We start from the raw sequence: 14,860 nt of genomic DNA on the forward strand, positions 1-14,860 counted from the left end.
GCCCCCCAGCAGCTTAGGCCTATAGCAGCATAACTAAGGGAAGGCTCAGGGTCACCTGATCCAGCCCTAACTATAAGCTTTATCCAAAAGGAAAGTCTTAAGTCTAATCTTAAAGGTAGAGAGGGTGTCCGCCTCCCGAACTGAGACTGGGAGTTGGTTCCATAGGAGAGGAGCTTGATAGCTAAAGGCTCTGCCTCCCATTCTGCTTCTGTGGACTCTAGGAACCCCCAGTAAACCTGCACTCTGAGAGTGAAGTGCTCTGTTAGGATGATAAGGCTCTACGAGGTCTTTAAGATACGATGGAGCCTTGTCATTAAGGGCTTTGTATGTTAGGAGAAGGATTTTAAATTCTATTCTGAATTTTACAGGGAGCCAGTGGAGAGAAGCTAATATGGGAGAGATATGATCTCTCTTGCTAGTTCCTGTCAGTATTCTCAATACTGCTGTTTTGTGCATGCTCACAGTGAACACCTCTTCAGTTTTCAATATTTCTTTATCATCACTAAAATCTGTTGTTTAAACATAATTAACAGGGAATAAGAAAAAGGAATGTCTCATGTTTAGCAGAGTATTTGATGCAAATTTATTTACTCACTCCATAGTGTAAGTCATGACATTTGTCTCCTTTACATGATAGTACATAATCAGATTTTAAATCTGGCCTGGCTAGCACTGGTGTCGGTGTGAAACCAAATTTTGTGATACATTAAGGTCAGGGAGTTTAACATTAGCAGACTACATAAGTGGTTATGTTTGAATATTAATTGGTATTAAAATTTTTAGAAACTTCATACCTTTAAAATATTTAGTTTTATTTTGAAAGTTTTGCCCCAGTTTTCAAATGAATGGGAAAATTCTACTTCTGCATACTTTCAGCTAGAAAAGCCACTGAGGTGTCAAAATGTTCAGCGTTTTCAGTGTGATCCTTCAGCACGCATTTTATTCACAAAATGCATTTCTCTAGTTGGTATTAAAATTATTAACTACTTACTACTGAAACTGAGGTTCTCATGTTTTTTCAGCCCTGCACAAATAAATGACAAAGTCCTGCCAGCTTGTCTGCCAGAGAAGGACTACATCGTCCCCAGTGGAACAGAGTGTTATGTCACCGGATGGGGCGAGACTCAAGGTACAGTGTCACGTACCGTATATGTATTTCATTACTGTTCTGCTACGTTATCTTTGTGAGGACAAATGTACATTTTGACTTATCCTCACCAAGAGATCCACTAATGTTCAACACATAAGAGTACAGTTACTCCAAAGAGAACAAAGTCATAGTGACAATTTTCTCAAGCTTTTGGTTTTACAGCAACAGCAGCTAATAAATACAGGTGACAACAGCACAGACCCATCCACAACAGCTAGTGTGGTGGATGGGTACCATCTCACCAGGTGGTTATTTAGCTGCTGTTGCTTTGGCATTCTCCTGCCTGCTCCTGAAGATGGTTTAAAGTAAAACCAAAAGCTTGAGAAAATTGTTGCCATGCCTTGTCCTTTTTTTGGAGCAACTTTAGTGGTTGAATTTTATTGATTAAAGTCTGGAAAAGCTTTATCAGATCTTACTACAGTCACTTTGTTGTTGATCTGGACAGTGAGTACAATAAATCAGGAGTGGTCGCTGAATGCAAACGATCAGGCATGTCCCCACATTTAAGATAAAATGACTTTATTCAACTGCAGGTTTCAGAACTAACAGTGACCTGGTGGTGCTTTAAATGAAATATGTTTGTGTCTTAGTAGGTGGTGATATTTGTTGATGAATGATGATAAACAGATATTGGGGTGTGTTGCAGGTACAGGAGGTGAGGGCGTTCTGAAGGAAGCCGGTTTCCCTGTGATCGAGAACAAGATCTGCAACCGTCCGTCCTACCTGAACGGCCGAGTCAAAGAGCACGAGATGTGTGCTGGAACCATCGAAGGAGGAACCGACAGCTGCCAGGTAGGGACAAAAGCCAGAAAACAACTTTGGTGTTGGGCAGTGCTATTGCCCCAGTGTCTGTCTGGATTTGGCCACACTTTATTTGGCAGGTCTGTAATTTGGTCCTAATTACATAAAAACGAGTTCAACTTTGGATACTAGAAATGAATCAACATCAGTTTATTGCCAGTGTATGAAAATCTTAAGTCAGTGATTTCTAAATGTTAAATTTATCTACATTACCATTATGAAAAGTAAATTTTAGAAGTTTTTCAAGGGCTTACTACTGTTCTTCGTTCCTGTGTTGATGGTTAATTTCCTGGGTCAGAGGGCGCACAAGCCACCACTCATTTTGCATCCCACCAATCTGAGAGTGCACAGACACAGATTTGTAAGTGCAAAACAAGTTGTTTTGTGCTCTCCCAAATTTTTGGCGCCGACTGACTTTAACACAAATCCGGGGCTGGGGATCATGCTCTCCAGTCTGCACTTACAAATCTGTGTCTGTTGTTGTAGCAAAATTATCTATTAAAGCTCAGTGAGTGAAAAATAAAAACTTAACATCAACTCAGAGTTATTACAATACACAATTACACTAATGCCTGCATACCATGACTACGACGCATCAGCTAATAAACTTTAAAAGGGTGCTACTATAAAATTGCCACTACACTGTGCACTCTCGGGTGGTGGGATCCAAACTGAGTTGTGTTTGAAATGTGGCTTGTGCGCCCTCCGACACAGGAAATTAACCATCAACACAGGAATGAAGGAAGGAAGAACAGTAGTAGGCCTTTGAACAACTTCTAAAATTTAATTTTGATAATGGTAACACTTTCTTTTTACAGGTCTGAAATCTCTTCATTTTGACATTGTATTAAGTAGCAAAGCCTTCAGCTTTTATGGCCACATAAACCTTTCCCTCATATATGCAAACTTAAATGTAGAACTGTATGTTAGTCTGTAGATAAATTTAACATTTAGAAATCACTGATGTAAGACTGTGTTACACTGGTAGTAAACTGAAGTTGATTCATTTCAAGTATCCAAAGTGAACCCATTTGTCTCTGTAATTAGGACCAAATTACAGACCTGCCAAACAAAGTGTGGCCGAATCCAGACAGACACTGGGGCAATAGCACTGATGCAGTTCTGGTTTTGGGAGCACTTCAACTTGGAACAAATTTGTTTTTTCTGCCTGTAGGGTGACAGCGGTGGCCCTCTGGTGTGTAATGCCCAGAACAGGTTCACCATACAGGGTGTCACTTCCTGGGGCTTGGGATGCGCCAGTGCCATGAAGCCTGGTGTCTACGCTCGAGTCTCCAAATTTGTTGACTGGATTGAGAGAACCATCAAAGCCAATTGAAAATTATCCACCTTTAGCAAATGACTGCTCAGTTTGAAGGTGTTTGGTTTTCTGCAAGAGCTGAAAAATAAAACATATGAAAACCCCAACTTCCATGTTTTGTACATGCAGAATATCACACAGTTGTTGTTGCTTCCTTCTTGTCAAGTCTGAGTTTTAAAGGTCTCTTCAGCTGTTCAGTCGTCACTTTCCTGCAAGGAAAAAAAAAAGAGCAATTCAGTGTGCAGACAGTGCTATAGAGAGCTGTTAAAACAACTCCTTTCAATTCAATTCAAATAGCAAAATCATTTCACTCTAATTTCTCTATCAGGGCAGTTACCTATCCTTTGTGATTCAACCCCGATAAAGAGAAATTAGAGCAAACAGATATACAGTGTGGATGAAAAGTAACTAGGCATTAAAAATTGGCCGTAGAACTTATATCTAAATAAATAGTAAATAGGATTTCATCATGACTCCAGTGATACAAGTTCTATACAGTGGCAAGAAAAAGTATGTGAACCTTTTGGAATTTCATGGTTTTCTGCATTAATTTGTCATAAAATGTGATCTGATCATCTAAGTCAAGAGTACTGACGAATATAATGTGCCTAAAATAATAACAAAAAATTCTGATCTTTCATGTCTTTATTGAGAACCATAAAAACCTCATAGTGCCAGTAGAAAAAGTAAATGAACCCTTGAGTTAATGACCTCAGAAAAGCTAATTGGAGTCAGGTGTCAGCATACCTGGAGTCTTGTTAAAAAACTGAGTTTGGCGGTGTGGACTAGAGCTAGTTTGATAAAAACCACTCAAACCTTTTGAGTTTGCTCCACACAAGAAGAATATGCTTTTGTGAGCCATGTCTTGCCAAAAAAAATCTTTCAGAGAATCTACGATCAAGAATTGTTGATTTACATAAAGCTGGAAAGGGTTATAAAGTGATTTCAAAGACTTTAAAAATTAATCAGTCTACAATCGTACAACCAAAAAAAGATTTTGTATTTCCATAAGTGGGGTAAAACTATGGAATAATTTAAGTGTAGACATAAAAAATAGTAATAGAATTGACGAGTTTAAACATAAATATAAAGGTATGTGTCAATCAAGATATATGCAAGAACAGGCTTAATGATTAATTAGATGGAACATTGTGGGTGTGGTGTATGAATGTTAACACTCTGTAATAATTCTTTAGTATATTACTGTGTGGTGTAGAAGATAATTATCTATGTAGAGATACTGCTTGCAAACCAATGATGGTAAGATGATGTCATGGGGTAGGACTGGATAAGTCTGACTTCTTCCTACTCCATTCAAGCATGTACTAGGTATAAGCAAATTGATATTGGATTAGCATTTGTTGGATATGTATAAAATTATGTGTGTTGACATATCAACTGTTTTTACATGCTTGAAAGAATAAATCAAATCAAAATCAAATGTTGAATAAGTGTCTTCAATAAAGACATGAAAAATCAGATTTTTTTTTGTTTATATTAGGCACATTATATTCGTCAGTACTCTTGACTTAGATGATCAGATCACATTTTATGACAGATTAATGCAGAATACCATGAAATTCCAAAAGGTTCACATACTTTGTCTTGCCACTGTAACTAATTTTTAATGCCTAGTTACTTTTCACCCATACTGTATACTTATAATTATAGTAACAGAATTGTGGAACGTCTCACCGATCAGGGAACTCGATGTCATCGATGGTCTCAGGAAGTGGAACTCCTCTGGTCTCAGGCAGCAACAGCACCAAACCTCCAGCTGTAAACGCTATAGCACCTGCGCCACAATACAACATGGACAGCAGTTGTATAGCAGAGAAATAGTTATGTAAAATACTTTAACTGACCCTGCTTACACAGAAAAACTCTTAGCGGTTGATTTAAAATGAATAATGCTGCTATATTCGAACACTTCAATAGGTTAGAGGGACTGGTGACATCTCACCCAATTTCTGCAAATCAGTATTTCCTGAATCAAGCATTAGCCAAATGACTGGAGATGAACCAAGCAGTTGGTTAATCAAATATTTTAACTGATTGTCACTTTAAGCAAAATTGGGTAACGCTTTGTCAGAGGTCTGTAAACCCCAGTTTATTTCCAATTAACCCAAGAAGGGAAGGGGGCCATATAATTAGGTACTAATTAAAGTTTGATCAGTTGGTACCCTCCCAGTTATTGTTAAATGCTAACACATACACTTGAGGCTTTTATTCAGAGGATAGAAGGTGAGCTACACCAAGTGTGAAATTTGTCTAGGAATAAACATTTAAAATGATAAATGAATAGCAAATATTTATTAGGTTTTATATTGTTTCAGAGAATTTAATTTGAAACCAATAATAAAACTAAAAGATTCTCATAACTTTATCTTTCTAATTAGTGTAAAACTACATCATTCTTTCCAGGAAACTAGGACATAGTAGACCTGTGAAATAAAAAATTACCCAAAACTGACATGGGCTTTTTAGAATATTTATTTCATTTTAAGAAAAAAAAATTGTTTCTACAGGTACTACAGATATACATACAGCTACTGTAGTTGTATGGTAGATATAAAGTAGTTGTGTGGTATTTGTAAGGTACTGTATCTTAGCTACAGTATGAAGATCCTGTCATGAAAACTAATGTTACAGTGCCAATAACGATCAAACATTCACAGGTTAATTTTGATAACAGGTAAGAAACTCACCAAAAATAATGAGCGGCAGCTCCTGCCAGATGACAGCCAGTCTGTAGAGCAGGAACGGAGACGCGATGTCTTAGCTACAGTATGAAGATCCTGTCATGAAAACTAATGTTACAGTGCCAATAACGATCAAACATTCACAGGTTAATTTTGATAACAGGTAAGAAACTCACCAAAAATAATGAGCGGCAGCTCCTGCCAGATGACAGCCAGTCTGTAGAGCAGGAACGGAGCCGCGATGCCTCCAATATCACAAAGAGTGGAACAAACTGCCACACCCAGGTTCCTGTATCCAGTTAAAAAGTTCATCTTAACTTATATCTTATCATGCAACATCAAGCATATTAACAGTTTTTCAACTTTTATCATCTACAGTGTTTTCACAATAAATAGCTGTGAAACATGATAAATTGACTGCACTCTACCTTTAAAAGCACACACCTGCTGCTGATCATGTAATGAGTGACCCTAATGAAGCAGCAGGTTGTCTGCTTGTAGATTTGTAAACGTGAAGAACTGTTGATAAATGAAGACATGCCTCATATGTGCTAGAATTCCTACTGTGTGAAGTTATCTGTAAGCAGGCCTAAACCTGAGGCCTACAGGGGCTCATTCGTTAGAGTGGTATCCTGAAGTGCTGGACAAGATGTTGGTAATACAGGTGCAAAGGAGAAACGACCTCACCTGACAAACGTTGGGTAGAGCTCGGTGTTAACGAACACCACCATCTCAAAGGTCATGGTGATGCCCAGCCGACCGATGCAGGCCACCACCGTCTTAAACCAGAACATACCTGCACAAAACCAAACAAATATGTTACTATAAAACTGAAACTAAACCTAACCTAACTAGGATGTTATACTCCAGTGACACTGCTGCAAGGTGAGGTACAATATGACATGAGTCATGTAGAGGCCAAAAACCTCACACTAACTAAAAAGCTTTGTCAAACATTTCCACAACAAGGATCCTCCTCAAACCAGTCTCTTCCTCTCTCTGCTGCATCCCCTTGGATCCCGCCTTCCCAATTCAAGCTGGCCTCTCAACTCAGTCTTCTAGAAAGATCTGACAGGATTAGCCACAAACATACATTTCCTTAAATAGTACATAAATACAATGCTTCAATTCATTGTTCAACATTTAAGCAAAGAAACTGCACATACTAAAAGAACAAACTGTGTGTACATTCTTCACTATTCCCTAAATAATTTTAATTTCATCATACAACCACTATCCCATCACATTTCAGAACCTGCCTACCCATACACCAGATTGTGCTGCTGATGTCGCGAGCTTCCTCTTAAAAGACCAGCTACAAGGGACACACATACTGATAAGTTATACTCTTGAAAACTACATATCTTTTAATACTTATACTCAAGAAACTCTCAAATGTGATGCTATGTAACATTTGTAGTATGTAGTATTTTGACCAAACACTGAGTAAAGACAAATGTGTAGGAGAATGTCCATTTTCTAAACAAAAGGCTCAGTGTGTCGTTTGGGAGGAAGACATCTGAATGGCTTTTTTAAAATCATACTCACTGTCAGGAATGAAGGCAGCGATGAAGCAGGAGGCTCCAGCTGCGATATTGGCAGAGGCGAAGGGAAGGCGTCTACCGATGCGTTCGATGCTGAAGAGGATGAGGAGGGCAGCAGGAAACTCGACCAGGGCAGAGAGGAGGAAGTCAACATAGACATTTCCTCCTGCTATGCCCAACCGCATGACGAGGCCCTGATAAACCACAGCACTGGTGAACCTACAGAGCAGAAACAATAAGATTGTATCCCCTAAATGTATCACCTGCATTTAGAAGTCCTATAAATCTAGGGGTTTTATCAAGTCTCACCAGTTGAACATGAGGATCAAAGTGTGTTTTCTCATCTTTGGAGTTCTGACCAGGTCCATGTAGGAGGCCATGGGGGAGTCACCATCATCATCAGTCAGCGTCTGAAAGAAGTGATCATGATCCAAGTGTGCACTGTGACCATAGCTTAGTACAAGTTCTTTGACACAGAAGATCATGACATGATACAAAATGACAAAGAAGCAGATGTTCTCAATATTTATTTTCTTTCAGCAGAATTCAGATGGCAAGTGTTGAATCTACCTCGACGTTCTTGAGGAGCTTCATTTTGTTCTCTTTGGCCATAGCTTCAGCGATCTCCAGCGCTTTGGATGACTTGCTCTGAGAGAGGAGCCACCTTGGAGACTCTGGGATAAAGCTGTGACACAAAACCACCTCAACATTTTGTTGTTTTAACAGGCACAAAAATCTCAACAACAGTTCATCAAACTTCTGCTGAGCTTGATCATCTTTTACTACTCTGTTTAGACATTAAGGATAGCAAACTGAAAGATGGCTGGCAATGATTTACCGACATGAGTCTGACCCAAAAAGCTTTATATGGATCTGGATCAAATGACAATAGCAGCCAAAAGATCTTGGATATTTTTGAAATCAAGTATATATGCAAGTACATATTTCCCAGGAATGGAGGAAACATTTCTAGCTTATCATGTCCAAACAAAGGGCAAAGAGCAGACAAGAACACCGATATAGGATGATATGGTTCTGCAAAATTCTGGATAATATTGAATGACAGCATATTTTGGGGGTCAATCAATATTTATTTATAGCACCTAAATAAATGTCAAAGACCTTTAAACAGAATAACAAAAACAAAAAATATAGAATACATAATAAAAAAAGATAAGAAGTAAAACACATTAAAGAAGAAAAGAAACTGAAAATGTCAGGACTCTAACTTGGATCTAAACAGTATCAGGTCCATAATAGAATGAATACCACGTGGTAAACCGCTCCACCGTTTAGGAACAGCCACAGTAAAAACATGGCCACTGATCCTCAGGACATCTAGGAGGAGCTGGCTGGATGACATGAGAACTGCTTGCTTTTGGGGGGGTAACGGTTCTGTTAAATAAGGAGGGGCATGGCTTTAAAAGTAAACCAAAAGTTTAAAATCAATTCTAAAATATACTGGAAGCCAGTCAGGGGCAGATCTAGAAATACTGAAAAGTATTTATAAATATAGAAAATATGGACAGGATGTGCAGGTTGGGGCACAGACTCAGAGAGGAGTGGCACATTTGAAAAGCATGTAAAAGTAAATGAAACCCATAGTTCTATGAAATAATAAACCATACATGATTAAGAATCAAACTGTTTATAGTGTGTAAAAATGAGACACATACTGTGCTTTCTTTAGCCAACTTTGGCTGCACTCCTTATGTACTCTGCAATTTTTAATTCATTAATACTGACAAGCATCACATTTTGACTGGCAGGGATGGCACTGGGGGTGGCCAATCAGATTCTGGCTCCACCCATGAAACCAATAGAGAGAAAAAGAATGAGGGTTATATGTGTTTGGCTGAGTTAGTTAAAAACGAGCAGCAGTATTTTGCCCCAGATGGAGGCAAGAGAGGGAAAACTGATACCAACATAAAGAGCATTTCTATTGTCTAACCTTGTACTAATAAAAGCATGGACTGCTTTTTCAAGATCGTTATAAGATAGAAGGCTAGAGCACCAAGATTTAGATCAGGACCACTAGGAACACTCGAGGTGCTGAATAAAATACACTCAGGCTTACTTTCATTCAGATAAATAAAATTTTGTAACAGCCTAATGTTAAGGCTTTTCAGACAGTCAAACGACGACTGCAGTGAGTTACCCTCTTTCAGGCCTCATAGGCAGATACGTAGATTCACAAATCATCTGCATAGCAGTGAAAGTACAAATTGTGCTTGGTGATAACAGACTCCAGGGTTCTATTTATACAGAGAGAACAGGGCCAAGATCAGAACCCTGCGGCACCTCACAGGACAGAGTAGTACATTAGGAAAAAATGTCACCAATCATAACAGAGAACCCTATATGTAGCAATGTTAAATTTTTGAACTGTTTTTCACAAAAGGACCTAATGGAAAAACAAAACTTGGAAACATTTTAGGTTTCTCTGACAAGTGAACCACAAGTTCCATAAAATAAAAGAAAATATAATGCTTCTCACCAGTAGTAGGACAGGAAGAGGAAGTAGGGTGCAGTGATGGCGACCTGCAGCCAGCGCCAGTCACTGATGAAATAGGCTAAAAGAGGGAGGATGAGGACACCGCCACTGAACATCATCTGGAACAAGACTCCAATCGTTCGTCTGTGCTCCACTCCGACAATCTCTGAGACTGAGAGTGCAACACAGAAAACAGGTTAAACTGAAGGAATGCAGTCACAGACCCCTGCACAGAGACAAAGAAAAATACAACCTTTAGCATTTGTCATGGGTGTTAACATAGTGTATGCAGTGTGTCAGAGAGAGTAGAAATGTAGACGGCAGCGACAGACAGACATCACACCAAACAGACAAGATGTCACCGTAACACTGGGATAGAGAGACAACCAGAGGCTGAAACCAAGACCGGCAAGAGTAAGGTGAGGCGCTGGCAGAAATCTTTGAAGTAATTTTTAACTACTGAAATATTTACATATTATAAAGTGTGATCTTTATGTGATTTACTGTCCAGTGCATTATTGTAACAGTTATAATGAGAATAATTACAATGTTTGGGAAATTGTAAGTGATGATTTGATGAAAACATGAAGTTACACAAGTGGATTTAAAACCACAAAGTACTGTTCGACTAATATGTGTCAAATGTGTTGTGTGTGTAAAAAGGGGACGTCAGCATCTGCAGTGAGACAGAGTTTACTGGAGAGGCAGGTGACTTAGGATATCATGTGCTGTCCACGTTGAAGCACAAGGCCATAACGCCCAGAGTCTAACCTACGGGCAGAAACTACACTGTAGTGTGAGGTGAAAGAGAACAAAAAGACCCAAACACTGGGAAGCCAAGGGGAGGTTGTATTTCAGTTGTCACTCTGAATCATAAGTTAAACAGTGCGCTTGTTCTGGTTGAAGAGGTTAACGCCCCAGGGGCATGAAGCCCTGGACAGAGAGCCTTTGTGCAGGGGTGCTGTGGCTCTGCCTGGGAAGAAACGTTCCATTAACTCCCAGATCTGCTTCAAACCACATAAAATCCAGTAATATTCCTGATCATCATTTTTGAGATGTTTAGTCAAGATCAACTTCTCTTATCAAAATCAGGAGAGGACAAGAATAGATATGCTATTATTTGTATTGATTTTTGATATACAGTATATATATATACACACATACATACACACAGTATATATCTATTTACTTCAGTTAAAGTAAAGCATCATTGTTTTATTATCATTTGAACAAGAGATTGTTTAAAGGATATAAAACTTCAGCTTGTGTGTGATAAACCGGGTCCATGGATGAAAGCTCTAACAGGTTGGTTCTACACTCTGAAATTAACACATCCCTAGGAGCAAAAATCACACTGGACCTTTGATAATTTCCAGTAAATTGGCAATGGTTGAATTAAGAAGGAAGCTGTGGTGAACAATCAGTACTCTGTGCCAGGCCATCATGGTGCCAGTGGTGAGGAAGACAGAGGACACATGAATTTGTGATTAAAAATGCTGGTTAACCACAGGCAGGCTAATCTTACCACTCCATTGTGAGGACTGAGCTGGACCCCGTACTGGGGTACCAAGTGTTTGGCCATATATGAAAAACATTTTTCACCTGGGTTTCCTTGTATTGTCCACATACGTTTGGAAATTAGAAACCTGTATGCGACTGCTGAGCCAATGATTAAAAATAACTTCACCGAGGCTTACGCAGCACATAAGCAACCATCCAGCCTCCCTTGACTCCAAAGCCGTGGATGGTCCTGACCACCAGGATGGAGACGTAGTTTGGAGCCACAGCCAGGACAATCCCTGATATGGCATTCAGCAAGCTGGATATCAGGAGACTGAGCCTCCTGCCAAACCTGCAGACAGAAAGAAAAATCAAGCAAGAAGAGAGAAGTATCATTATTTTTTAGATGTAACTGTAACTACACTAATAAAAGCTTAAAAACTGAGAGCTTGCCAGAATATTTCTCATTTGATGGAATAACTACCATGTAAGGCCATAGTATCATTTTGAGCAGCTAATTAATGAGTATGTATCAATCCATTCAAACCTCTCCCTGTCAGTTTGTCTGAGAAACGGTTCCTGCTCAGGATGCCTCCCTGGGTCAATATTTGGCTGCTGGCTGACATCATCCTCTCCCTGTCCCTCCACTTCTCAACTCTCTACACTGAACCTTTTGCAGCAAATACTTTTTTGGGTGTGGGAGTGCATACTGTCACTGCGCGTGTTGAATCTATGGGGATATGTGAAAAATACTCATTGTCCAAATGCATCACATTCTTTTTCTAAAGGGAGATTCTTCTTGACGGTGTAACACTGTCAGCTACCTACTGTAGAGCGGGTGTAGCTTTCTGTAAAATACAGTTAAAGTTACTAGTGATGACGGTGTGAATGTGGTCAGTAGAGAAGAATACGAGGTAATAAAAAGAATGAAAGACGTCACCTGTCAGCAACGTAGCCAAAAGTAAAGCTGCCAAAGAGGAAACCCACGTTGACAGTGGACTGGTACAGATCCACCAACCACCCGTCCGAACACACCAGGTCAAACTGAGAGCAATAGAACAAAGGTTGCATTTATAAATAAGAAATCTCCAGAAACAGTCAAATACTCCTCAGTCTACTATTATTTACAACTGAGAAGTCGCTGCACAGTTTGATTATTGATTTAACTGAGGCGCACTGGGAGAAACCTTTAATGGATTGGGTGAAACTGACCCCATTTTTAAGCACAAATGCATTCAACTTTCTCTTCTCACCTCTGTGACAAAGGACTTCCTGCCTTCGTACTGATACTCCCAGCCATCCTTCAAGACAAAAACACCAGGTTTAATCCGGACAGTAACAGGACTTTCTCTGTTAAACTTTCTCATCAAAACACATCAGAATTCAGAAGGAGCCCTTCTACTGCGAGTCCCTCGTGTTTATTATTTTCCACAATGCCATCCAGAGACTAAAACCAACAATGAATCTGGTGTACTCACTGTAATGTGTATGAATCCAAAACCTGAACCCAAAAACCATTAAAAACACACCAGTGAGGCAGATGTGGGGTGATGTTTTTCCGTCTCATGAAATCTGAGGTACACCTGAAAACAGCCATCCGAATTTAGTGTCAATGAAGAATGAGTTGACTGATCTCTGCTCTGTCTGCACTGCTCCACTAGCTTCTCGCGCTGCATGTAACAAAAACTGTGAGAAGGTAAATCATGCCTTATTAGGAAGACATCAGAGGACATCTTTAGGGATTTTGTAGAGTCCGTGTCGCTACAGGTCAGAGCTGTTTTAGCGGCAAAAGGGGAACCTACACAACACTGGGCAGGCGGTCATAATATTATGGCTGGTCGGCTGAGCTGTGAGCTCGACATGTTCCATTCTCAGTTGCTCTCAATTCAACACACTATTGTAATGTATCTGGAAAAATGTACAAAGATTGTAAATGAACAGGAAAAGGATTATTAAATGGTTATAACACCAAACTACAGAGACTGTAAGATAGTTCTTTATGACTTTATGTTTGGACTTGCTGTCATGCTACAGAATGAAGGTGTTGTGAGATAGAAAAGAATGTAAACATCTGAAGTGCATCAAACCTTTGCACAGCACTGTATATGGATGTATATTAAAAATCTTGTCTTTAACACAACATGCATTAAGACTCAAAACAGCTGGTGAACTAAACAACCTGACAAATTTCTAATGAAGAGCCAAGATCTCACCGTGCATGTGGTGACTGTGGCTCCACTGAGGTCCAGTTCCTGTGTGTCACAGCTGAGAGTTGTGCTGTTCCAGTCCACCTCGTACTGCTCACAGCTGCTTGGCTGCAGAGCTCCAGAGCTGTTGACCTGAGGCACCGTGAGCCTGCGACCGTCAGCAAGGCTCCAGCCGCACACCTGCCTCCTCTCCACCACGGCTGAGTCCCGACACCAGTGAGCCGGGGGGAAACCCTGGATCCGGTGTGAAACCCTGGAAGACAATGCCAGCAAACACACCTGCAAAAGGTAGTGACAACACACAGAGCAGGGCGAAGATGCGCTTCTGATAGCGACCAAAAGTCCCAACCTCCTCCAGAATGTCATCAAAGGTCGCCATGGGTACTGTAATGCAAGTTTTTGATATTTGAGGTATCAAAATAAGTCAGATGTTGTACTGGTCAGCACACCACAGCTCAATGCTGTGCCAGTATCCCAATTAAAAGACACGCTGCATGAACCAGGTTCATCAGTGAGCTCAAGCTCAATAAGGCATGTTACTCAGCTGCTGCATGGTAAAGTATTGTATGCTGGAGGGCTGGGTAACGAGTAAGTCATTGGACAAAGATGTTTTTATATGCTGAAAAGACATATGGTAACTAAATATAAAATAGTGAATAATTACATTGAAATCACTCCACAGCTCAATAAACAGAGGCCAACCTCTCAGGAGTTTTATAATTTTGAGTGTTGATTTTAGTATTAGTCACATACTCGCTCCAGCTTTGTCACCTGTCCTACTGGGCTATTCAAGCTTTGTGTCGTCTTCTTCTTTTCCATGCTTTGCATCCGTATGTATGCTATGGTCAACGTGTTCACTTCCAGTTGCCGCTGCTTCACATTCACACACAGCTGGTGAAACGTGACAAGGCTTTTATTGTGTCACAAAACACAATATATGCTTTATTGTTTTTCAGAAGACCCAGTCATTATAGAGGTGTAACATTACAATATATTGCGATTCAAAAATGTGACAACATGTATTGTGAAACTGAAAAATGGTTTGTGCAATATCAAGTCAAGACTCCATGTAAATTGTATGTGACTGCCATTACAAGCAGTTGGACCAGCCCCTGTTTAACTTCAGCAAACACAATGTAAATGC

General features: G+C 39.8%; 2 protein-coding genes across 2 annotated transcripts in view; one reads left to right on the plus strand and one right to left on the minus strand.

The window, feature by feature from the left end:
- LOC109953266 (plasminogen) overlaps positions 1-3,449 on the plus strand; it is a 26,331-nt gene extending 22,882 nt beyond the window's left edge. Inside the window, exons 11-13 of the mRNA XM_020588694.1 lie at positions 1,023-1,129; positions 1,797-1,942; positions 3,126-3,449. Of these exons, the coding sequence (XP_020444350.1) occupies positions 1,023-1,129; positions 1,797-1,942; positions 3,126-3,287 (415 nt within the window). The 3' untranslated portion in view covers positions 3,288-3,449. The remainder of the gene's footprint in view (positions 1-1,022; positions 1,130-1,796; positions 1,943-3,125) is intronic.
- Positions 3,394-14,854, minus strand: LOC109953267 (solute carrier family 22 member 2-like). The gene is given in 13 exon segments (XM_020588695.1): positions 3,394-3,478; positions 4,965-5,064; positions 6,148-6,260; positions 6,659-6,767; positions 7,520-7,734; positions 7,825-7,925; positions 8,086-8,200; positions 10,013-10,181; positions 11,707-11,861; positions 12,450-12,553; positions 12,763-12,810; positions 13,723-13,935; positions 13,937-14,854. Coding segments are annotated over 13 exon segments (1,677 nt in total). The 5' UTR covers positions 14,096-14,854; the 3' UTR covers positions 3,394-3,402.
- Between the last annotated feature and the right edge of the window lie 6 nt (positions 14,855-14,860).

The sequence above is a fragment of the Monopterus albus genome, unplaced genomic scaffold (genome assembly GCF_001952655.1).
Source record: "Monopterus albus unplaced genomic scaffold, M_albus_1.0 scaffold598.1, whole genome shotgun sequence".
NCBI classification, from domain to species: domain Eukaryota; kingdom Metazoa; phylum Chordata; class Actinopteri; order Synbranchiformes; family Synbranchidae; genus Monopterus; species Monopterus albus.